This window comes from Dermacentor albipictus, chromosome 8, assembly GCF_038994185.2.
Source record: "Dermacentor albipictus isolate Rhodes 1998 colony chromosome 8, USDA_Dalb.pri_finalv2, whole genome shotgun sequence".
NCBI classification, from domain to species: domain Eukaryota; kingdom Metazoa; phylum Arthropoda; class Arachnida; order Ixodida; family Ixodidae; genus Dermacentor; species Dermacentor albipictus.
The window spans coordinates 20,055,976-20,081,179 of NC_091828.1; the positions used below are offsets into that span (position 1 = coordinate 20,055,976).

General features: G+C 47.0%; 1 protein-coding gene and 1 long non-coding RNA gene across 5 annotated transcripts in view; one reads left to right on the top strand and one right to left on the bottom strand.

The window, feature by feature from the left end:
- LOC135919584 (uncharacterized) overlaps window positions 1-9,443 on the bottom strand; it is a 123,109-nt gene extending 113,666 nt beyond the window's left edge. For both annotated transcript variants that reach the window (XR_011507852.1, XR_010570008.1), the window contains exons 1-2: window positions 9,316-9,443; window positions 4,733-4,797 (exon numbers count right to left, since the gene is read on the bottom strand). This is a non-coding gene — a long non-coding RNA (uncharacterized lncRNA). The remainder of the gene's footprint in view (window positions 1-4,732; window positions 4,798-9,315) is intronic.
- Window positions 1-25,204, top strand: part of LOC135919583 (uncharacterized) — a 173,780-nt gene that overhangs the window by 130,299 nt on the left and 18,277 nt on the right. For all 3 annotated transcript variants that reach the window (XR_010570006.1, XR_011507851.1, XM_065453503.1), the window contains one exon: window positions 7,052-7,256. Coding sequence is in view for 1 of the 3 variants with exons in the window: in XM_065453503.1 (XP_065309575.1) it covers window positions 7,052-7,256 (205 nt within the window). In the remaining 2 variants the exon portion in view is untranslated. The remainder of the gene's footprint in view (window positions 1-7,051; window positions 7,257-25,204) is intronic.

The following is a 25,204-nucleotide window of genomic DNA, read 5'->3' on the forward strand; positions in this document are numbered from 1 at the left end:
AAACCACTCAGGTCCTTGGCATGTTCATCGAATCCAATGGTAGTAATAATACTACACTCAACAAGCTCACAGCCAAGACTGAGAACATGATGAGACTCATCAACGGAGTCTCGAATAGGCGTGGAGGCTTAAAGGAAGACAGCCTCCTCCGGTTGTTCCACGCCTTCCTCATGAGTCATATAGTTTATGTGGCAGTCATGCACAACTGGTATAACTCCCAGAAGAAACGATTAAACACGCTCATCAGAAAAAAAAGTATAAAAAAGTACAACGCATTCTGTTACGGGTGAGCACGGACCTCCTTATGCAACTAGGAGTGCACAATGCATTGGACGAGATAATCGAGGCCCAAGAGTCAGCCCAACTGGCCCGTCTATCCTGTACCGCCGCTGGGAAGAAGATTCTGGCAGTTCTTGGGATCAACCCTATCCTCATGGAAGAGCGAAAATATGAAATTTCAGAAAATCAAAGGAATAAAATACGAGTTTACCGTTTCACCGTAATGTTCATGCTCAACACAACGTAGGCAGACGCAGGGCAAGAGCCCTCGCCCTCCTCAAGCGTACCAAAGACGATCCCTACTCGGCATGCTTTGTCGATGCAACCCAATATGGACAGTCGTCTAACTTTGCCATTGCCCTCGTTGATCACAGCGGACAGATAGTGAATGCGGCTTGCCTGAAGTGCTCAACACCAACCAGAGCGGAGCAGGTCGCAGTTGCTATAGCACTGCTAGACAACAGCAGATCACATATCTTCACTGATTCGAGATCGGCGGTCAGGGCTTTCGCTTCAGGATCCATCGCTCAAGGGGCTCACAAGATGCTCAAGAACAAGTAATCTCTCCGCACACCATCACGTGGTTTCCGGCTCACCTCGACCCCCAGCTTCGTTCACCTTCGCTCACCTCGACCCCCAATCTTAATGGCATTGCCCACTCCCAGGCGCGCGCACTAACCCACCGCGCGGGAGCAAGATTGAGCCCAGACCTTGGGGTTCTCGAGTTTCGGGACACTGACTACTTTCAGCGAAAGCACTACGCACTATCACCTGGGTAGGAGGACTTATCCTCTTTCTCATAGCAAACTGCCTAGACCTCTGGCGTCCACTTTACGCATGCTTCCGTCTAAGTGCTCTCCAAACCTGGCCCTTTTCCACACGACCACTTCAGAGGCTCTACTTGCCCCTACTGTGGGGCTGTTAGCAATCTCGCACACATGCTCTGGCGATGCCCCTCGTTACACGGACCCAATCGCATCACAGAACAAGAATGGAGCTCTGCCATCCGGAGCTCAGAATATGCACGTAAAACTTGGGCGGTCCAGAGAGCCCACGATGCGGTGGTTAGCCTGGGCCTACCAGTCCCCACGTGGGAGCAGCCCGCAGCTCTGCCCTAGGGCAAAGCTTCTCAGGACCTTGTTAATGAAGTTCTTTGTCTGTCTGTCTGTCTGTCTGTCTGTCTGTCTGTCTGTCTGTCTGTCTGTCTGTCTGTCTGTCTGTCTGTCTGTCCGTCCGTCCGTCCGTCCGTCCGTCCGTCCGTCCGTCCGTCCGTCCGCCTGTCTGTCTGTCTGTCTGTCTGTCTGTCTGTCTGTCTGTCTGTCTGTCTGTCTGTCTGTCTGTCTGTCTGTCTGTCTGTCTGTCTGTCTGTCTGTCTGTCTGTCTGTCTGTCTGTCTGTCTGTCTGTCTGTCTGTCTGTCTGTCTGTCTGTCTGTCTGTCTGTCTGTCTGTCTGTCTGTCTGTCTGTCTGTCTGTCTGTCTGTCTGTCTGTCTGTCTGTCTGTCTGTCTGTCTGTCTGTCTGTCTGTCTGTCTGTCTGTCTGTCTGTCTGTCTGTCTGTCTGTCTGTCTGTCTGTCTGTCTGTCTGTCTGTCTGTCTGTCTGTCTGTCTGTCTGTCTGTCTGTCTGTCTGTCTGTCTGTCTGTCTGTCTGTCTGTCTGTCTGTCTGTCTGTCTGTCTGTCTGTCTGTCTGTCTGTCTGTCTGTCTGTCTGTCTGTCTGTCTGTCTGTCTGTCTGTCTGTCTGTCTGTCTGTCTGTCTGTCTGTCTGTCTGTCTGTCTGTCTGTCTGTCTGTCTGTCTGTCTGTCTGTCTGTCTGTCTGTCTGTCTGTCTGTCTGTCTGTCTGTCTGTCTGTCTGTCTGTCTGTCTGTCTGTCTGTCTGTCTGTCTGTCTGTCTGTCTGTCTGTCTGTCTGCAGGGGACGAATGCTGCTCGTGAGGGCTGCTGCTTCGGGCTCGGCTGTCCTTTCGTTTCGTGTTGCAAACTTTTGCCAGACGACCCCGTTTGTTGCAGTAACGGCAGACGATCTTCACATGCTTGCATTCAGATGGAAGCTGTCCAGCCCCGCAGCGATAGCAGGTGATGGCCTCGGAACCTATGAGTAGCGGTGGGTCGTAAAGGCGCCGTTAGGGTTAGCTTATGCAATCTCCCCGGCATCCGTTTTTGTTGCTTCCATTGCTAGGGCTGTCTGCACGGCATCCTGAAAAGTGACGTCCGCTTTTTCCAGCAATCTTGCTTGAATGTCTGTGTTGTTCGCACCACTCACAATACGGTCGCGTATAATGTTTTCTAGATCTCCTCAGAAGTTGCAATGTTCAGAGAGGCTTTTCAGCGCTGAATGAACACGCTGATAGATTCGCCTTCCGCGCGAACTCGGGAGTTGAAACGAAAACGCTGCACGGCTGCAGACAGCTTCGGGCAATAGTAGTTTACAAGAACCAAAAGAATCTGTTCGAGGGTTTTGTCACTCGGCTTGTCGGGTTTTACAAAATTGCAAAGTAACGCATACTTCTTCTGCTCGCAACAACTCATAAATCAGGACGTTTGCTTGTCTTCGGCGATATCATTCGCCGCGAAAAATGCTTTGAGTCGGTCCACATAGCAGGGTCAGTCGTTTCCTCCTCCCTCGAATGGCTCAAAAGTGCCGAAATTTGGTATGTTGAACGAGTGATCGAGCCGTGCGGGAGCGTAGACTCACTTGAAACGCAGCAGGCGTGGCATGCCTGGGGTCCCTGGGCGTAGTGGATGCGTCGCAGCAGAAGCGTTCGAAGTAGGGTTAGCGTCCGGCTAGCGTCTCAACAATGGGTAGAGTCCAATCAACGAGTTGGGGGTAAGAAGGCAATAGAGGAATTCCTGATGATGCTACAGAACAGGTATTCGGCTGTCCCCATTGAAGAGGACCTTAGTATGGAAGCAATGAACGACAATCTCATGGGCATCATTAAGGAGTGTGCAATAGAAGTCGGTGGTAACTTCGTTAGACGGGATACCAGTAAGCCATTGAAGGAGACGAAAGATCTGATTAAGAAATGCCAATGTACGAAAGCCTGTAATCCTACAGCTAGAATAGAACTGGCAGAACGTTCCAAATTAATAAGCAAGCGTAAGAAGGGTGACATAAGGAAGTATAATGTGGATAGAATAGAACATGCACTCAGGAATGGAGGAAGCCGAAAAGCAGTGATGAAGAAACTAGGAATATGCAAGGATCAGATACATGCGCTAAGAGACAAAGCCGGCAATATCATTACTAATATGGATAACGGAGTTCAAGTGGCTGAGGAGTTCTATAGAGATTTATACAGTACCAGTGGCATCCACGACGATGATCGAAGAGAAAATAGTCCAGAAAAATTTGAAATCCCACAAGTAACGCCGGAAGAAGTAAAGAAAGCCTTGGGAGCTACGCAAAGAGGGAAGGCAGCTGGGGAGGTTCGTGTAACAGCAGATTTGTTGAAGGATGGTGGGCAGATTGTTATAGAAAAACTGGCCACCCTGTATACGAAATGCATTCATGACCTCGAGCGTACCGGAATCTTGGAAGAACGCCACCATAATCTTAATCCATAAGAAAGGGGACACCCAAGACTTGAAAAATTATAGACCGATCAACTTACTGTACGTTGCCAACAAAGTATTTGCTAGGGTAATCACAAATAGAATCACGAAGATCTTAGGCTTCTGTCAACCAAAGGACCATGCAGGATTTCGTAAAGGCTACTCATCAATAGACCATATTCTCACTATCGTTCAGGTGATAGAGAAATGTGTGGAATACAACCAGCCCTTATATATAGATTTCATTGATTACGTGAAAGCGTTTGATTCAGTCGATACCTCAGCAGTCATGGCGGCATTACGGAATCAGGGTGTAGATGAGCCGTATGTAAAAATACTGAAAGATATCTATAGCGGCTCCACAGCCGCCGTAGTCCTCCATAAAAAAGGCAACAAAATCCCAATAAAGAAGGGCGTCAGGCAGGGAGATACGACATCTCTAATGCTATTCAGAGCATGTTTACAGAAGGTATTCAGAGACCTAGATTGGGAAGAATTGGGGATAAGAGTTAATGGAGAATACCTTAGTAACTTGCGATTCACTGATGATACTGCTTTGCTTAGTAGCTTGCAGGGGACCAATTGCAATGCGTGCTCACTCACCTGGACAGGCAAAGCAGAAGGGAAGGTCTGAAAATTAATCTGCAGAAAACTAATTGTATAACAGTCTCGGAAGAAAACAGCGGTTCACGATAGGTAGCGAGGCACTAGCTGGAAGTGGTAAGGGAATGCATCTACTTAGGGCAGGTAGCGATCGCGGATCCGGATCATGAGACTGAAATAATCAGAAGAATAAGAATGGGCTGGGGTGCGTTTGGCAGGCATTCTCAGATCATGAACAGCAAGTTGTCATTATCCCTCAAAGAAAAAGTGTATAACAGCTGTGTCTTTCCAGTACTCACCTACGTGGCAGAAACCTGGAGGCATACGAGAAGGGTTCCAGTTAAATTGAGCACGACCCAACGAGCTATGGAAAGAAAAATGATGGGTGTAATGTTAAGGGACAAGAAAAGAGCACATTGGGTGAGGGAACAAAGGCGACGTAATGACATCATAGTTTAAATCGAGAAAAAGAAATGGCCATGGGCAGGACATGTAATGAGGAGGGAAGATAACCGATGGTAATTAAAGATTACGGACTGTATTTCAATAGAAGGGAAGCGTAGCAGGGCGCAGCAGAAAGTTAGGTGGGTGGATGAGATTAAGACGTTTGCAGGGATAACATGGCCACAATTACCACATGACTGGGGTAGTTGGAGAAATATGGGAGAGGCCTTTGCCCTGCAGTGCGCGTAGCCAGGTTGATGATGATGATGATTACGAGCTCTGCACATGTAATGTTTTCGATCTAACTGCTGTGCGGCATACGCATTTGGCACTGGAAAGAGAGAGACACAAAATCCACGATTAAAATATCATTACAACATCATTTTAATGAAGTGTGGAGCGCCTGAAGGCTAAAGCATACTCTGAAGTGCATTAGAACTCCTGAGAATGCTTTTTATAGCGTTTGGTGAGAAAGCGGTGACTGTTATGGCACTTTTTCAGATCTATTGGCGGTCGATTATTTCTAAGGCATGCGCAAAATTTCCTACATGAAATGAACTTCATACTCAGACTATTTAGGAGCCAGAGTGCAAATGCGATGTCATGTCTTGCTGACCAGAACGGTAACGTCTAGGAGAATGTGTCTGAGCGTGCCTGACAGGGAGGGGTGGGCATAGCAGTGCGTAGTTTACAGGTAGGGTGCGCATGAGAGTGAATCTGGCTATGGCTGTAGGGACAGGTGACAAAGAGCAATGGGTTCAGAATGACAATCGGGAATTAGGGCGAAGGAGCATGCATGAATGTCTAAGTTTGGGGAACGCATGGCTGAAATAGTGAAACAGCGTGAAAATGTGTGCAATCTGAGGCACGCATTATTACCAAGGCAAGAATACCTACAAGCTCGCATAAGGTATTGTGCTTCTGTCAATCAGTGCGCAAGGCACAAAAGTTTGGTTCAGTAGCCCATGGAGGCAATAATTTGTCCACATCCTAACTCTGCATATACAAGAGTAAACATACATGCGCTCAGTAGTTACAGGAGTCCTGAATGAACATTCCAAGATGCTAGAATGACGTACGGGTAGAAGTGGTTTCATGAGATGGTTTCTGTAGTGCGACAGTGCCAGGACTAAAAATATTATTTGACATGACATGCATTGAGCATGCCCCACCAAACCAACTGTATATCGCGGTGTTGCGCTACTGGAACCAGCCATGAGACATCGATGATAACGAGAAAATTTGTAGAAGAATGAAAATAAGTTGGAGTGCGTGTTTTCTCAGCCCGAGGTCGCGGGATCGAATCCCGGCCACGGTGGCCGAATTTCAATGGTGCTTATATTTAGGTGCACGTTAAATATAAGTGGTTTAAATCTCCAGTCTGTCCTACCACGGCGTGCCTTATAATTAGATCATGGTTTTGGCAAGTAAAACGCAATAATTTATTTTTCATTATTTGGAGCTTGCACGATATTTCGCTTTAACGTAATTACTGGCAGATTGCAGATTTCCTTTTAGAAAAGAATGCAATCGGTGCGTAGTAGTGCTAACGTCAGCGTTTGAAAGCTGAAAGTCGCGCAGTGATCCGCACAAAGGAAACTGCAGGGAAAAAACAGGCGTAACGTAAGAGATAAGACTGCGGCGAAATTAGCGTGACAGAATAACCGCCAAGAAAGGAATGCGCAGCCCACACCGCCAGGGTTTGACATGCTGGCAGAAACATTTAATTCGTACAAATGAGCTTACGCAAGACGTCGCACACCACCTCGGGATCTTTGAGAGCGATTCTATGATGCAGTTGACATGCATAGGTACATCAAGACGGCTGACAGATTGTGGTGATGCCAAAGAAAGGCCAGACCCGCATACATTTATGAGTTTCAGATGCATTGTTTGTGCATTTCGCTCACGCTAATCGACATAATGGCTGAAGAATATGTCAACTTGCATTGCTCCCACTAGTTTTCACTTGACACTGATTTGAATCTTCTCCGCTTTAAGAACGCGCCTAAAAAATTTCAGCTCGTTCTGGTTTTTGTGTAATGGAATATTGCTAAGAAAAGATATACAACGCTCGTCATGCAGGTATACTAGAAATAAACTTGTCAGCTCTCCTTTTTTGCGTAAGTGGATATTCAGCCACACGCAAAGAGTAAATGACGTTCGCATTTCAGCGTGAAGATCCGGGATGGCAAAACTGACCTGGGAGGCTTACAGGTGACGGGAGAACAAGTGATCGTTGTGAAGGTCTACAAGGATGGCTACGCTTTGATGAGCGACACCGATAAAAAGGCTATATTGTTAAAAAAGAAAAACAACGATGGGTTTTCTTTCAGTTTTCAGTATACAACGCCTGTGAGAGTCGATGATATTACAATGGTGAGTGTAATGCCAACTGGCCCAAACAATGGCGGTGTTTGTTCGGCACTTAGGACGTTTATGATACGGTTTGGAAAAATGAGCAAAACGTTTCCATCACCCGCCTTCGCCCTGTTTTCTTTGGAAACATGGTGTTATATTTATAGTTAACACTTCCGCTCTGGGCTATTTCTTCTGCCGCAAGAAACTGGCATGTATGCTGTCATGGTGAAGTACGTATTTAGGTGGTAGATGGTGACATTGCTGAAAGCCACCTTTGCTGAAAACAAAATTCGTTGTTTGTCAACCAGTCGTTGAGGCGCGCCAGCCCAGTCGCGAGCGGCTGCAGTAGGATACTGTCACGTGACTGTAAAAAAAGGACAGCCGCAAAGGTGGTGTTTGATTATTTACTCGCTGCCGAAGTCGTCAAAGGCTGGACTGCTAGTCACACTGATGCGGCTAGCAAACCTATATTTCTCGTAAGATGAGTGAAGTCCGCTTATCGAATAAAAAACTGCTTCTCGCGCGTAAATGAACACGAACGAGTAGGTGTGAATGATACGCCCAAATGGCATGCGCACTGTGGTTTGCGCGCATGGTTAGAGATTCCCACGAAACTGAATATTACGTATAATATTTAAACGATGCCACATGCGCCATAAGTGGAGATGCACATAAATTTCGATCATCGGTAGTTCTTTAATTTACATTTAGCCGCAAGTGCACGCGTGGTTGTGCATTCAGTTGCCTTTGAAGTGCAGCCTCTGTGGCTGGTAATCCGCCTGCAGACCTTGTGTATTTGCAGCCGAGCGCCACAGCAACCTTGTCACGGCCATGCGCGACAACTTTGTCCACGTATAACTAACTGTTCAATAGTCGGTGGCTGAAGTGTTGGCTGGGGCTGGCCAATCAGCATGGCGAGAGACTAAGCGCGAACAAGAAAACAAGAAAAGGCTGGGGTGTTCAAAGAGGATGTGTGGTTGGCTAGGACGCACTGGGAAGAGTGAATAATTAGAAATAAGGGAAAAAAATCACTACTGATTACGATACTCCCTATGCGAAATTTGAGCGCAACTCTCACTATAAACGGAAATAACTCCCAAGTGGGAGTTTAATGCTTGTCCTCTAGCGATCCCCCAGCTGGGAGTTTATTATGAGAGTTTATTATGAGAGTTTATTACTCCGTATGATCGGAGTAGAATTTTTATTCCGTGCGAATGGAATTCTTGCGTGGAACCACGGGAGTATATTTTTGTCTTTTTTATTTTTTCACTTTCCACTGGACAGAGTTTTTTCGAGGTGCAATGGGTGTATAAAAAGAAGTATCGCGTCAGTTTGCGTGAAGGTGTTTATATGCTGAGGATACCGGTCAAATTTCCGAGTATACACACAAGACCGGGTCAAATACAACGAAACAAATCAATGAAAGCACATAAATCAGGACACACATAAACATTTGATCAAACGTCAACTCAGAGCTTTGAAAGACATCCAACGTACACGCTACGCACAGGAAGCAACGTTGCCAGTAAATATAGCCACGATACTGTGTGCCTCGAAACCGCCTAGCGAGCAGCTGTGCTGTTTTCAGAATTGTGACTCACATGCTTGTTCATACGAGACCTGCCTTTCTGAAGTTCACAGTAGACCTTAGTCAACACAAAACTTTTAATTCAGAATAGTGAAAAAAAAAAGAGTTCGTGGCATCACTGTTCAAAATTAGCATGCCATTCTGTGATTAATGCAGCGACTTCGCACACTGCCGGCGTTCGCGGCTAGAAAGTAGTGGGTTAGTTAAAGTAAGCAAGAAAAATGTAAGTGCGTGCGCTTCACGCAAAATGTGTGCGATATAGTGGTAGTGTAGCAAAACATTATTAGGTATGAGCATGACCCGCAGCAGCTGACGTAACATCGAAAAGCGCGTAGTCATACGTTTTTTATAGCGCACTACTTAGCGTCCAAGCAATGTTAACGCAATAGTGAAAGCAACGAAGTAATCAAAACAGAAGTGCGCGATAACAATTCGACTCACTTGGCTCAGTGAGAAGCTTTGTTTACTGTACGCATACTTATGTCCTACCGTTTTTCTTGAGCGAGGACATCCGTACACAGATACACAAAAACAGTTGCTTGCACTCCGGTTTTTCTCACAGGCAACACAGCACCGCAAGAAACTTGGAATCTGTCATTCATGTGCAACTAACACGGACGTCGTCCCTCTAATAGTGGCTGCTGTTTCCAGTGCTACGCGGTCCGTTCAAACATTACACCGGACGTTGTCAGCACGTACTCACAAGGATATAAGAGTCGCATTTCACGTACTGAACAACACTGTCACTGTCAAGCAGCACGAAAACACAGTCAGGAATTTGAGCCGACATCACGAGTCAGTGAGCAGTTACGAGGTATACCTAAAGCTTTTGCTGCGCTTCGAAACGTTGGACTTGCATTCATCGTTGTCAGCAAAGTGATCACTGCTAACGTACTTGAAGCGGAGCTACAGTAAGGTTCAGGCACGCTTATAACACTTTCTGGAAGAAAATACGGGCAACAAATTGAGCAAAAGCTGTGACGGAAAGTCACTTCACAAATGTAAACAAATCGTCAGCCATGAGCACTGCATGCCGACTCCGCCGAACGCGGCTGGTCGCTGGCTCGGCACACAGGCTCATGGGAAGCGCTACGTGACCAGCCTGTTTAAACGAGGGGAGTATTTTAAAACGCCCTGTGCGGAGTTTTCAAGGGGAGAACAAGACTTTGAAGCGGAGTAAAATCGATTATGTCGTCTTAATCCTCCCGCAGCCAGCCAACATAATGAAACGAGGGAATGCCGCTGTATACATTGGAGAAATATTCAAGGATCGGTGCGTTTAGGGCACATCATCTGGTAAAAACGCCCAGGAGGGTTTATTTTCGTTTACAGCGTATGTGTGCTTTCAATTCCCGATATATTGACTGCCGCGGACAACCTGTCTCGTGTGGCACATTGCAAACGCAGAGGAGGACAGTGGCGCGAGTGCCTGTGCTAATTGGGAGGTTGCGAGAGCGAGCGCGTCGGTAACGCGTGGATGCGATTGGCAGTAGCTGCCGCAGACAGACCTCCGCTCATAGAAGGCTTTGTTTCAATGTATGATATCGGTCGACACGCTTGACGCATGCCATCGTCAAACTGGCGACGACGCGCTACTCTGGCGCCATAGCGTATTGGCCTCGAGCTCCACCACTGGAAAAGCTGGCGCCACCGTCGGCGTGACGTGCTAGGAGGGATCACGTGGACATAGCGGCCGCGTCGGCTGCTTCGGGCGCGCCGAAGGGAGCTGAAAACGAGTTTAAATTCCCTCGAACGCTGCGGTCCTCATTTAGTGGCGAAATTTTCCCGCTTCGAGTGTCTCTTTTATAACGCTTGAAAGCACTACAATAGGTAGTGGCTGCCTTTGAAGGCGCGCAACATGGTAGGCTACTGCTCATTGCCGCAGGGCCGGACGCACGTAACGGAGGCCGGTGTCAGCCTTATTCACACGTAGCTAGCCGCAGGACAAGAAGCTCCGTGAAGCTTGGCTCGCGAAACATAAAACCGGCAAACAGTCATCGGCTGCAACTCGGGTATGCAGCAAGTACAGACGCGAGGAAGATTTCTGCTACGGCGCCCGGTCTGCGATGTTCTGAAAACGCGCACTGAGACGCTCGCTCGAGTCCGCTGCCCGACTAATGTCATGACGGTTTGATGTATGAACTTGTCGATGCTATAGATACTGGCAAGTTCAGTGGAGTGGAAAGGCAGCGGTAAGAAGCACATTTTTAAATATCATGGCATATGGTCATGTTTGTGTTATGAATTAATGCACCGGATTACAAAAAAGGAGCAGAGGGAAATTGCACGCTGAGAGCACCGATAAACATGCAGTGCGACGCAACTTGAGAAATAGTATTGAAAGATCAAAGAATTTAGAAGAAAAAAAAGATTGAGTCGTCGCGACGGCACATCACAGTCCCCGTAGGCGTCGCAGTCTCTACAATGAAATTATTTTTGAACAGCTCTGATAGCGCCCACGCAACAATGGTTGCTTGTATACTGTCAAATGCTCATATTCTGCGGCCTAAAGCTCATGGCACGGTGCGAAATCGCGCGCGCGGAGAAAGCGAAACAGTGCGCGCACAAGCATGCAGACGCGCACTCGGTCGCTGCGAATCTGCGCGATCGCTGCATTGAGGCTTCGTTCTATTACACTCCATTTAGTTATACAAACACTATAAGAACATATTTCACATAATTTGCTCTCAGCGTTTACCTACCTTTCACGCAAGAAGCCGGTTCGGGAAACTTCATCACGGCGACCGCGCGCAGTGGCGTTCACTGTACTTATTCGGTAAAGAGATAGCGTCTGTAAACGACTGTGTGCTTTCAGTTTGCCCAAGATTATTATTTAGACAGTAAAAAACTTCTCTCGTTTCTAAAGCACTTAGAGAAATGTCCGGGAGAGCTCGCGCGTGGTGTTTTCAGTGAGCGCTGACAGCAAAACCTATGAGGAGCGCGCCACGTGATCCCTCATACTACGCCAGTGAGGCGCTTCCGACAGATGGCGACTCCGTAACTCCTCGCCGCCAATAGCGGTCGTCGCCGGAGAGCCCGTCTTGCGCGGCACTACGCTTTTCTTCTCGCCCTTTCCCCATACCCTCCTCCTCCACTTTCTAGCTCATGCTTTCACTGTAGACTCCTCACGCTGTCGTCGCTATGACCGCCATTCATCCCCCGCTGCACTCCGTATTCGCTCTTTCGTCTTTCGCTGTGCTCGCTCGCTCACTCGGTCGCAAGGTCTGCCGAGGCACGCCGACACTCCGGTAGGAACGGGCGCCTAGGAGCTGCGCTCTAGAAGGCGCCTCTACTTGTACTCAGCGCTGACAATTAGGACACAACGTACAGATGTCGTGGCATACGAAGCACTTAATTCTTTAATCTAATTTTTGTTCGAAGCGGGATCACGAGTTTACATACGCAAGAGAAATACAAAGCATCCGTAAAGGAAGAGAAAGCAAGATATGACTCCTTCCTAATGGTGCATATACATACATATACAGAGTTACACCATGGCCCACGCAGGCGTATTATTCTAAGAAAGTGAAACAACTTTCGCGTAAGAATAACGCCTACAAGGTATTTCTATTCCCGCAAACTGTACGCAAGCGGAATGACTTCCAGGGGGATCTGGGAAATTAAGCATCTGTGCCTTCTATAAAAATTTAATCTGTTTTTCATTGTATCCGTTCTTTTTGCTATCACGTTAGCGTGCCTTTTAACTTATGTAAAATTTTGTGTAACTTCATGTGTACAGAATTTGGGTTTTTTTTTTCGAAAGTGCTTTCGAACCGTGTTATATGTACAATATTCTGTACCTATTTTAGAGTATACAATATTGTTTGATCAGAGAGGCATTGTTTGGCTGCCCACTCCTGTTTACGGCTTTATTATAAAGCCAACGTGCACCTTGTATATAAATAAGCATAGTAAATGAGTGTTAATGCATACTTGGCCCAGCTTGTATACCGTTGTGGGATGAACTATCAATATGGTAATTTCATCTCTATGATTATACACAACAAGGAAAACAGGGGCTAGCATTCGTATGTGTCTGGGCTTTGGTGCGTTTTATTTAACATTTCTGTGCTACGAATCACGACATATGTGGTACCAGCAAGGCTATAACCAACCCTTCTAATAGCAGAAACAAAATATGACCAACCTTTCCCTTCCAGAAAATGGGGGAAGCGAAGCTTGTCCTGCGTGCACCCGCCCTTGGTCGTGGTTAAGCAGCCCACAGGCAACAGTGCCGGATTGCTTCGGACTCCCACTGCCTGATCTCGGGATCTTCTCGTTGCTGTCGGATTGCGGCTAACAGCTATCCAGGCAGCACACCAGCAATGCCTCGTGTACAGCCAAATGCTGGCAGAAATTGGTACCAATTTTAAACCAATGCTGGCTTATTGGCAAAGCGCAACCCAATCCGATGCTGGGCCAAATTTGAAACCAAGATCCGACGAATATTATGCCATATGCAGCTGCCATTCTTCTGCTAGCGTAGAACCAGTGCTGGGCCATAGCGTTGCCATTATTCATTCCAACTTTGAGCCAATGGAATTTGCATGACGAATATTGTAAGTACGGTGGCTCCAGAGTACGCAGCCATTATTATCGCGTACCTTTTGCTAGCGGCATTTTTTATAGCCATTAATTGTCCCCAAACTGTCTGCATCGATAGTAGCTAGGAAAACTCGACCGAAGTAATTTATGCTAAGAAGCAGAAGTCCGCTATACATGCAAATAATATTGAAATAGTAGTGAAAGCCACTTTTATAACAGTTTATTTACAAATAAATTAGCACACGCAGGCATTTTCTCTGGACCTAAATGGGTAACGCTGGGTTACCTTTAAACAGTCTACTTACAAGCAAGCGCCAGATAGCCAGTTTTCGTGAAGCTAGGTGGATGGCGCTGGATTAGGCAGGGCCCTGGGGATAGGAATTAGGCAAGGTGCCGATGACGAAGGGTTGGGCATGGCTTTCAGGGCAGGGAGCTGATGTCGGTAGGCTGGCTGTTCAGTGCTCGGATGACGGCGGGCCGGTCAGGCGCCCGAGGACCGCAATGCCGGAGTGGTCTCATTGCATTTGCTGCCACCTCCCACAGTGACATCCCCCTTAATTGGAAGAGATGCTTGTGCTGGAAAGTAAGACTGAATATAATCAAAGATGTCGTTGCGACAAATTTATGTCGTAATATTTTCATGTTGAAAAATCACCACACTGCAAGAAGAGAAGATTGAGCAGAGAGTTCTAAGGGATGAATCAATAAATTTTGCTACAAGAGCTAGATTTGTCAGGCAATACTCTTGAATATTTCAACGTATATGGCACATTTCATGGAAGGTTCAGCGCTAAAGATGTAGAATACAAATACAAAATCCGAACAACCCATCCGTCTTGTTTACACCCCACATCTAGTCAACGTAGCTCTTTCGAATTAAAGAACTGCAACAAAACCTATTACAGCATAAAAAGCCTAGTTTCTAATAGTACAGAGTTTTAGAATAGGGGCCCCAATATTATAGTTTGGAGCCCCAAAGCGCTTTGTGCGTGCTAGCGTTGTGGCACGCAGGAGTGAAGAGTTTTAGAATACGGCTTTGCATTTGCGGATAATGTCCTGCGCTCACAGTGCCACTGTGGCGTCAAATAAACGCTATTGGAAATAATAAAATAAAATATACCACTTTATGATCAGAATTGTAATTTTGAGTTTCGTGTATTCGCGTTGAAGTACAATTTAAAGGTTATTCTGTAAGCAGCAAACAATTAGTTGCACTCAGTTTTGAGTAATCTATTTTACGTGCCTTCACCCCAAAAGCTAAGCCGTGTTAGGCCTACGAGCCATAAAACTCACCATCGAATTCGGAATCAGCAGCGTCTAATGAATTAATCTTCATAACACACGCTAGTTGAGAGAGAGCGATAACCGCAGTCACTTCTCCTAGCTTGCAAACTTAACGCGTTACCACGAATGGAACCCAGTTTGGTGCTGTAGGTTAGAGCCATCGCTTCGATGTTTGTTTACGCAAATCTTTTGGGGAAACCCTTGGCGCTGCCACTAAATCGATGAAATAGCGTGCCCGACGCAAAACCCGAACGCAGTTTGCTTCGCGCGTGCGCAGTGGCGTCGACGCAATTTCTTTGGGGCCACGATACATTTGGGGCCCCTATTCTAAAACTCTGTAGTGTAGGTAAAATGTGGCCATCCTGCAAAATTTTACATGTGAAATCCGTGAAGTGGTGTCAAGAAGCACTAGCAAAGATACCCATTCATTACGTGGAAAGAAAGAAGTACTGTCGCATGCGCTTGCTGGAAATCATGCTTGACCTAGATCAAGGAGAACGAGGGCGGTTCCTCGGAATGACTAGCAAGATCATTCAGTGCGCATGGCATGATAAAATCAGTCCTGGAGTATGAATGAAAGATTTACCCGTCTTCTACGATGGAACTATTCAAAAGCTGTTAATGAAAGAACTTGGGCAGTTACGGGCAGTTCACCACAGCCAAGGCTGTTTCCGTGGTATATATACCGCGTGATAAGGCTTGGAATATCAGCAGTTTATAGCATTCATACTAATTCAGCTCACAGCGTTTCTGTTCAGTAAAAGTTGATGGATGTAAAGCATAAATTTACCAGCACCTAAATCCAGGCGGCCAAAAAATAAATAAAACCATACAGCATATTCTACTGACCGTCTCGACTCAGCGCTCACTTACTGCGATAGCAGCATTTTCTAGCTGTGAAGACCAGCATTTTGTTTCAGATTACCTGCTTATTCCTCAAATAATTGCAGTCCGCCACCACAGAAAACGCAACAACGATCCAGTGGTTGTATGAATTTGTATTCATTTAAATAAAGGGTAATGAAAACTATTTATTATCACATTTGAAATGTTTTCAAACACATAATAGTCAACCTAAATTTATATTCCGAACATCATTGCCCAAGAATATAGCAGGCAACCGTATTCTTGGGACGGTTAATTGATAGAAGACTTCTAAAAGAGGCCATTAAAGTTCGAGTCGTCGAAGGGGCAGCGCAGCATCGACCAGCGCGAGCTCGTGAGCCAGCGCGTCCTCGTCTTCTTCTGGGAGCAAGTGGCCCCAGCACGCAGCGCAAGTGCGTGGCATTACCGGCAGAAAGACTTGCCCCAGGACAAATGCAAAGGCTCGAACACCACATTTATTACGTGCGATGTGGTTTTAACCGCACGACGTGCACAATCTCGGGCCACGGTTGTCGGTGGCGTGCTGGCTGGGTGCCATCTGGAAGAACTTCATAGTTGAGGTTACTCACTTGCCGAAGCACTTTGTAAGGGCCGCAGTATTGACTAAAGTTTTTCCAAAAGGCCTTTACGGTGGGTACGGGGGTCCAAACTAACGCTTGGTCACCCGGTTGGAAGTCAACTTGTCGGCGGCGGAGGTTGTAGTGTCACGCATCAATACACTGCTGTTTCCTGATGTTCACTCAAGCCAGTTGGCGTGCTCGTCGGCACGCTGCACAAAACTCTTGGTGTCTTCATCAAGACTGTCAAAAGTGTCACATGGTAACATGGCTTCTAACATCGTCTGAACTTCACAACCATAAACAAGAGAAAACGGTGTGAAGTGTGTGGCCTCTTGCGTAGCGGTATTCTACGCAAACGTGACGTATGGTAGTACCTCGTCCCACGTCTTATACTGCACGCCTATGTACATCGACAACACGTAGGTCATCCTTCTGTTAAGCCTTTCCGTCAAGGCGAATGATAGGCAGTTGTCTTTCGGGCCGGGGCAAAACTCAGTTGAAAAACTTCTTCAAGCAGTCTTGCCATAGACGCCGCCCCTCAGTCATTGATGACACATGTTGAGGCGCCATGATGTAGTACGATCTCCACGAAAAACTGCGCAACCTCAGAAGCTGTACCTTTAGGAAGAGCCTTTGTTTCAGCATAGTGGGTTAAATAGTCTGTAGCGGTGGTGACCCATTTGTTTCCGGAAGTAGACAACGGAAATGGGCCCAGGAGATCCATGCCGACTTGATCGAAGGGCCCTCGACGCGGCTCGATAGTATTCAGCAATCCCGCTGGTTTCACATTGGGTGACTTTCGGCGCTGGCATTCACGGCAGGCATGGGCGTATGTTTTAACACATTGGGCGAGTTTCGGTCAGTAGTACGATTGCCGTACCCTAGCAAGGGTTCGAGTGAAACCCAAGTGGCTGGACGAGGGCTCGTCGTGGCTTGCGAACAGGATGTCGTCATGAAGCTCTGCTGGCACGACCAAAAGATAGCTTTTGTTGCTGGCAGTGGAATTCTTCTTGTATAAGATTTGCTGTCGCAAACAAAATGACGACAATCCGCGAGCAATTTGTCAGGTAAGACATACGTTGCAGCATTCTAGGCGTTCAATGATAGGTCACAATTCACAATCTGCTCGTTGCTGTGTAGATACGTCTGCCTCGCTTATGACGCCAAGAAAAGCGCTGACATCTTCGGTATGTTGACCGGCACGTTCAACGGGCGCGCGCGACAATGTGTCGGCATTTCTGTGTGCGCGGCCTGACTTGTACACGGTGGTCATGTTGTATTACTGCAGGCGCAAGCTCTACCATGCCAATCGTCCAGATGGGTCTCTTAGGTATGCCAGCCAGCATAAGGAGTGATGATCCGTCACGACCCGGAATGGGCGGCCATAGAGATCAGGTCGGAACTTTGCAAGTGGCCATATGACGGCAAGACGCTCTTTCTCTGTGGTAGGTAGTGCTATTGGATACAGGTCGGGATAGGGTGCGACTGGCGTAAGCTGTGACCCTTTCGCCGTTTTCCTGGCGTTGTATGAGCACCGCACTCAGACTGACGTTACTGGCGTCTGTATGAATTTCCGTTTCGGCTTCCTCATCGAAATGTCCAAGACAGGGGGCGGTGCCAGGCGGTGTCGAAGCTCAGTGAAAGCCGCTTCCTGTTGGGAGCTCCAGATGAATGGCGTGTTGTCTCTAGTGAGAGGAGTAAACGGTTAGGCAATTTTAGAAAAATTGCGTATAAAGCGCTGGTAGTATGCACACATTCCCAGGAAACGTCGAACGCTTTTCTTCTCAGTAGGCGTCGGGAAAGCAGCTACAGCGGAAGTTTTCTCGGGATCAGGACAGACGCCTTCCGCGCTCACGACATGCCCAAGGAACTTCAGTTCTTCATAACCAAAGTGACATTTCTGAGGCATTAAGATGAGGTTAGCCGATCTGATTGCCTCGAGCACTCGCCGCAGTCGCTTAAGATGTCCGGAGAAGCTGTCTGAAAATACGACCACATCATCTAGGTAAACGAGACAGGTTTGCCACTTTAGGTCGGCTAGCAAAGTGTCCACCATCCATTGGAAAATTGCCGGAGCAAAGCGCAACCCGAACGGAAGTATTCGGAACTCGTAAAGTCCATCCGGGGTGAGAAAGGCTGTTTTCTCCTGGTCGCGCTCGTCTACCTCAATCTGCCAGTGCCCACTTTTCAAGTCAAGGGAGGAGAAATACTTGGCTCGCCATAGCCGGTCGAGAGAGTCATTTATGCGCGGCAATAGATAGACGTTTTTCCTTGTGACCTTGTTTAGTTTTCTGTAATCAACGCAGAAGCGGAAAGTGCCGTACTTTACCAGCACAACCGGTGACGATCACGGACTGTTCGAAGGTTAGATGACGCCATCGTTAATCATCTCGTTGACTTGTAGTTGAATGGCTTCGTATTCTTTCAGCGAAACGCGATATGGCTACTGATCATCGTAAGTAATTATCATGTGCTGCGTGATTGGCGTCTGACTGGTTTTAGACGATCGAGCGAAGCAGTCCTTGAATTAACACAACAGCCCTCGCAGGGCCTCCCTATTGCCCTCCAACAGCTCGTTGTTGATGTCGATATTTGCGACGCTTTCTTCATCGCTGCCGCTTTCCTCACAAGCGAAACACTCCATGACGTCTTCCAAGGCTTCAGCGTAAGCGACGGCAGTGCCACGGAAGAGGTGTCGCTGTTCGTTTGTGAAGTTGGTTATGAAGACGTCAGCTTGATTAAAACGTAAATAATTCGCTGAGCCACGCTAATTCCGAGGGTAAGTAGAAAGGAGACGTTGAACTCTTCGAGTACTTCGCCTTCGCATGTGCCCTCGGATGTTACCAGAATCATTACACTGGCACGACGTGGTATCGTGACGCTGTTGTCGGAAATTTGGAGTTGCTCTACGGCGGCAGGCGTCTCGTGCCGTCGCTTTCTTTGTAGAAAACGAAATGCAGCGTTGGCAAGGGTCGATAATGGCGCCATACTCTCGAAAAAGTCGATTCCAAGTATCAGTTAACGGGAGCATTCTTGCAGAACAAGGGAACTGATCGGAAACGTACAATTTTGAATTTGTACGTGAGAAGTGCACGCACCAAGTGGTTTGACAACATGTCCACCAGCTGTCCAGACGTACGCCTCTGTCCAAGGCGTAACAAGTTTCTTTATGCTGCTTGCCACTTTTCCGCTGATAATCGAGTAGTCAGCGCCAGTGTCTATTAAAGCAGTAACATTTAGACCGTCGATGAGCACAGGTACGTTCATTGAAAAGTTGTCTCCAGCCTGAGACACCAGTGTCGTCAAGTCCCCGTCGGTCTGAGCTAAGTCGCGTCGATTGGAGGTCTTGCGCACGTCGAGTGCCAGTGATCTCGCCTCGAAAGGTTGCTTACGTTAGTTTTCCAGGCGAGGGCTCGGAGATCGTCCTTGCGACATCCGACTCGTACCTCTCGGATAGGATGGTTGTGGTAACGGCGATCGCGACTGGCGCTTTGATGACCGTGGCGCGGGCTGTCGGCCGATAAAATCTTTAATCTGAGGTGGCCGTAGTCTGAAACGGGGTCGGGGTGAATTAACAGGAAGCCCCTGGAGTCCAAGGGGGCGGTGCTGGTGCACTCTCGGTAGACATGACCCGCCTCACCACAGTGGTAACCGAGCGGTCGTCGGTCCAGCATGCGCCAAATGTCCGATTTGCGAAAGGCCGATCGACCCTCTTCAAAATGAGGAACAGCCTCCGCTGACTGAAGTGACTGAAGCGGCAAGTAACGGCGCTGGTGGAGAGACAGGGTGCCCGAATGTGTCGGCATAAGTCGCACGCTGGTATTCGCTCACGGTTGGAGGTGTCGCCGGCGACGGGACGGTGCCTCTTGAAACGTCAGCGTATGTTGTGCGTCGTAGTTCAGTCGAAGTTGTGAACGCCTAAAGTGGTGGAGCGGTCTCAAGTGATGCTTCGTAACGTGGTACCCCGAGCGCATGCTGCACTTCGTCACGCACGACGCTAGCTATTAAGTTGGCTGAAGGCTGCCGCAGCTGACGCAGCTGTCGCAGTTCGTCGCAGACTATCCATCGAATTATCTGGCGAAGCGACTCGACGTCAGTTATGAAATCTCCTGGTCTACTGGTAGCAGAGGAGAGATTCACTTGCCGATGTTACTGGTGCGAGCGCTGGTGCAGGGACTTCACCATGGTGAAGGCTTCCGTGAGAAACTCGGCAACCGTTTTGGGCGGGCTACGAAAGAGTCCATCAAAAAGCTGCTCTTTCATGCCTTACATCAAGTGATGCAGCTTCTTGCCTTCAGACATGGTAGGGTCAGCTCGCCTGAAGAGACGCACCATGTCTTCCACGTACACAGCCACACTCTCATTGGGTTTCTCAATGCGAGATTGGAGGGCCCATTCTGCTCGTTCCCGGCGATCGGAGCTGGCGTAGGTGCCCAAGAGGCTGCGACAGAACTCAAGCCATGATGTCAGAGCACCTTCGCGGTTTTGGAACCACGTGCGAGCACCGTCCAAAAGGCTGAAGTAGACGTTTCGGAGTTCGATTCGCCGTCCCATCCAACTCCGCTACGAGCTCAAACTCTTGCCTCTTGGACACCTGGTGGGCATGGGAGCAGCGATACGATTTTGTTCACCAACGTCTTTCGTTTTTTCATCCTTCAGTGTCCGGTCTTCTTCACTGGCAGCGTCGCGTCAGATCCAGTTCTGTGCTACGACGGAATCCCACCGGCGCTTTTCGACGGGAGTGCGCCGGCGTGAAGTGACAAATGCTCCGGTGGCCCATCGAATGCTTTCATGATGCAGCTGGAGACCACTTCGCAAGTTTTCCACCCCGGATCGGCATCGACATCAACCATCGCATAAGATATAAATGGGATGCACCGTCGCCACCCCTTCAGTGGGCATAGGAGCAGCGACACGATGTTGTTCACCAACGTCTTTAGTTTTTTCATCCTTCAGGTTAGTCCAGTGTCATCCAAGCGTTCAAATGATATATTCCTCGTTATGCTCCCTTGCCCACAAGTGCTGCTACAAAATGTATGCCAGTGTTATTGTGTGCTCAAATTGCTTTTGTCCGGAGATGTTGAAATAAACCCTGGTCCTGGTCATAGCACTCGTACCGACCCTCAAAACCCGACGCCCGAATCTGACAGTGGCGCCATACGCGCCCTTCTAGAGGATCTAAGAACCCGCTCAACAAACATGGAACAAGGGCAGGTCGAAATATTGAACTCGGTTAAGTCTATTACATGCAGTCAAGAGGAACTAACGTGAAGGTTACTGATATTTCAAACCGGCTTACAAACGTTGAGGCCGAACTTGCGGGTTTTGAATCCGTCCGTCACGACCTTAATGCTCTCGAGTCAACTGCTGAACGACTAGCAAAAGAACACTATTCATTGAGGGCCCGAATGAACGACCTGGAAGATAGATTCCGTAGAGATATCCTCTTATTTTTCAGTATACCTGAAGGCACCGAAAGCACTGAAACATGGTTGCAGCCAGAGGAAAAAATTGTGAATATAATACAGCAAAATATGTCAATTACCCTTTCTAGTACCGATATCGCCCGGGCCCACCGAATCGGCATTGCAGAGTCTACGAAAACGCGGCCAATAATGGTGAAATTTTCCAACTACAAAACACAGAAAATGCTATTAAATGCTCAGTCTAAACTCAAAGATTCAGATGTTTCTATGTCTGAAGATTTTATTCCATCTACAAGACATGCTACAAAAAAACTGGTGGAATTTGCGAACGCAACGGCGCTTAACACGCGCTTCAAACTGAGGCACGTAAGGTTATTCTTAAACAAGAAATGCTATACCTATTGTGCTGAAAGTGATAGCGCTTGTGAACAAACTAGCATGTATGCTACTACTTCACGTGTTGATCGCAGTGCTGCAGGTAGTTCTGATGATTCGAGATAGCTGGCTGGGCGCCTCCGTCCGCGTGGGCAGTGGATCCCTGGAATTTCAGTGCTGTTCACAAGTATACGCTGTTGTTCGCAATCGCGATGACCTTTCTTGTGCCGCCGATACCACATCGGCCGACATTATTGTCCTAACGGAAACATGGCTGAATGATTCTGTTAGAAACACGGAAATCCTCGCTACCCAAAAGCGGTACTCCATATTTCGCTGTGATCGCGCAGTCGCACGTGGTGGCGGTGTTCTGGTCGCTGTTTCTGATCATCTCGATAGCCTTCACATTGATATTCCTACGACGCTAGAGTTTTTATGTGTGCAGATCGCAACTGAATATCAGAAGCTTCTATTATGTGCATGCTACCGTTCGCCCTCTACTGGGATTGGCTTTTACAGCGACCTTCATGACGCACTGAGCGCTGTGTGTGCCAAATTTCCGAATATTCCTGTTTTTTTTATTTGTGGATTTTAATTTCCCGAATATTAAATGGTCTAGCACTTCGTATTCCACTATTAGCTCTTCGACAGAATCGTCTAATTTTGTACATCTTTGTTCCGGCTTTTGTTTAATTCAAGTAATAACGCAGCCTACGAGGGTCACACCTTCAACATCCAATGTATTAGACTTGTTGCTAACAACGGCCCCGGATGCTGTTTCCAATATTACCTATTTATCAGGTATGAGCGGTCATTCTTTATTACATGTCATGTTGAACTTCCCTGCTCGAACGTCGCATAACAATATAAAAGTAATATATGATTATGCTAAAGGAAATTACACTGCACTCAATAAAACGCTTGAAAACTTCCTTGACAAATTTCTGGTTAACTTCAACGAAAGATCCGTAAATACCAATTGGCAACTTTTTAGAAACAAGCTTTGTGAATTGATCGACTTGTATATTCCTCGAAAAAAGCTTTTAAGTAACTGCCACTATCCGTGGTACAACCACTCATTAGAACGTCTTGCAAACAAAAAAGGAGGCTTTTCCGCAAAGCTAAGTCTTCTGGAATGCGCGAGCACTGGTCAGCACTAAAAGAAACTGTTACCAGCTACAAGAAGTCTTTGAAGGAATCGAAGCACTACTACTTCAATGTGACGTTGCCAACGTTTTTAACAAGCAATCCAAAAAAATTTTGGAGTAGTGTCAATAAACGAAAGCAGTCACTTATATCTCTCGTTGACCCTCAGTCAAACCCTATTTCAAGCACTGATGTCGCTGAGATCCTTAACGAGACCTTTAGTGCAGCTTTTTCAAGTACCGTAACTGACATTACTAATGTTAGAGACTCTACATGTAACACAAGCTTTCCAATGGACCCTGCAAGGTTTAGTTTTGACGGAATTATCAACGTAATTAACAATTTGAAAATCTCCTTTTCTTGCGGGTCTGTTAACATTAACACCAAAATCCTGAAAAATACTAAAGTGTACTCCGCAACTTTTTTACTTAAGATATGTGAGCAATCGCTTGAAACAGGAGATATACCGAACGAATAGAAAGTGGCTAAAGTGATTCCACTCCATAAATCTGGCAACAGGCATTCACCCTTCAATTATCGTCCCATATCATTAACTTCCATTTCATGTAAAATCATGGGGCATATAATCTTTTCTCATTTATCTGGTTTTCTTGAATCATTTTCGTTTTTCACGCCTACACAACATGGTTTCAGGAAGCAGTTTTCCTGTGAAACAGTTATTATCTTTCAGCAACGAGATTTATTTCATTCTTGACGAAGGTTCAGAGGTCGACGTCATCTTAGATTTTTGCAGGGCTTTCGACAAGGTATCCCATAGTCTGCTGTTGTATAGGCTTGCTCATCTTCATATCGACCTGAATGTTCTAGCATAGATTCGTTGTTTTTTATCTAATCACTCGTTAATCAACGTTAATGGTATTCAATCATCTTCAATGCCGGTTAGGTCTGGGGCAACACAAGGATCGGTGCTCGAACCCTTGTTATTCCTTGTGTACATTAATGATCTGCCTAACAATATCAAGTCTATCAAACTCTTTGCAGATGATTGCATACTATACCGTGAAATTAACAACAATAATGATGTCAACTTATTGCAAGCAGATCTTAACTGCGTTACTGACTGGTGTACTAAATGGAAAATGGTTTTAAACACATCAAAATGCAAATCCATGCGCTTTTCACGTCAAGGCGTCTCGTCACCAGCCTCTTACAGCATCAACAATGTTTCGTTAGCACCAGTTACCTCGTATAAATACCTCGGTGTACATCTGACATCAAATTTATCCTGGAATCAGCATATCACCTACATTACTGGAAACGCGAACCGCATGCTCGGTTACATAAAAAGAAACTTTTCTAATGCGCCCATTTCAGTCAAACTCCTTCTCTATAAAACCCTGGTTCGTTCAAAGCTTGAATACGCCGCGTCGATATGGGACCCTCAAGCTAAGTCACCAATATCTGTGATGGAAGCTGTTCAGAACCGTGCCGCTCGTTTTATCCTCCACAATTATGACCGCACATCAAGTGTCACACTAATGAAAAACACTTTGCCACTACCATTACTTTCATTGCGCAGGAAAATTTCACGACTCTGTCTTTTTTTTTAAGATCTACAATCTGAATCCTGTTTTGAAAAACGCTTTGCTCCTTTCCCCCGCCTATGTTTCATCGCGCATTGACCATACACGCAAAGTGGGCGTTCCACTTTGTCACACTACACCTCGCTTAACTTCTTTCATTCCAACTACGTCATCGGAGTGGAATCACTTACCAGCAGATGTGGCACTCGCCGACGATCTCGAGCATTTTAAGAATAAGTTAAGTGTCTGCATTTCTTCTTCATGACACGCGTGCCTTTGGTTTCGTGGTCTCTCACGAACTCTGTGTTGCTGATTTTTAGTTTGCGTTGTTAGTTCTTGTTTTCTTTTCTCGTTTTTTTTAGCTTTCCATGGATGTGCATACCCGCCGTGGTTGCTCAGTGGCTATGGTGTTGGGCTGCTGAGCACGAGGTCGCGGGATCGAATCCCAGCCACGGCGGCCGCATTTCGATAGGGGCGAAATGCGAAAACACCCGTGTGCTTAGATTTAGGTGCACGTTAAAGAACCCCAGGTGGTCAAAATTTCCGGAGTCCTCCACTACGGCGTGCCCCATAATCAGAAAGTGGTTTTGGCACGTAAAACCCCAAATATTAT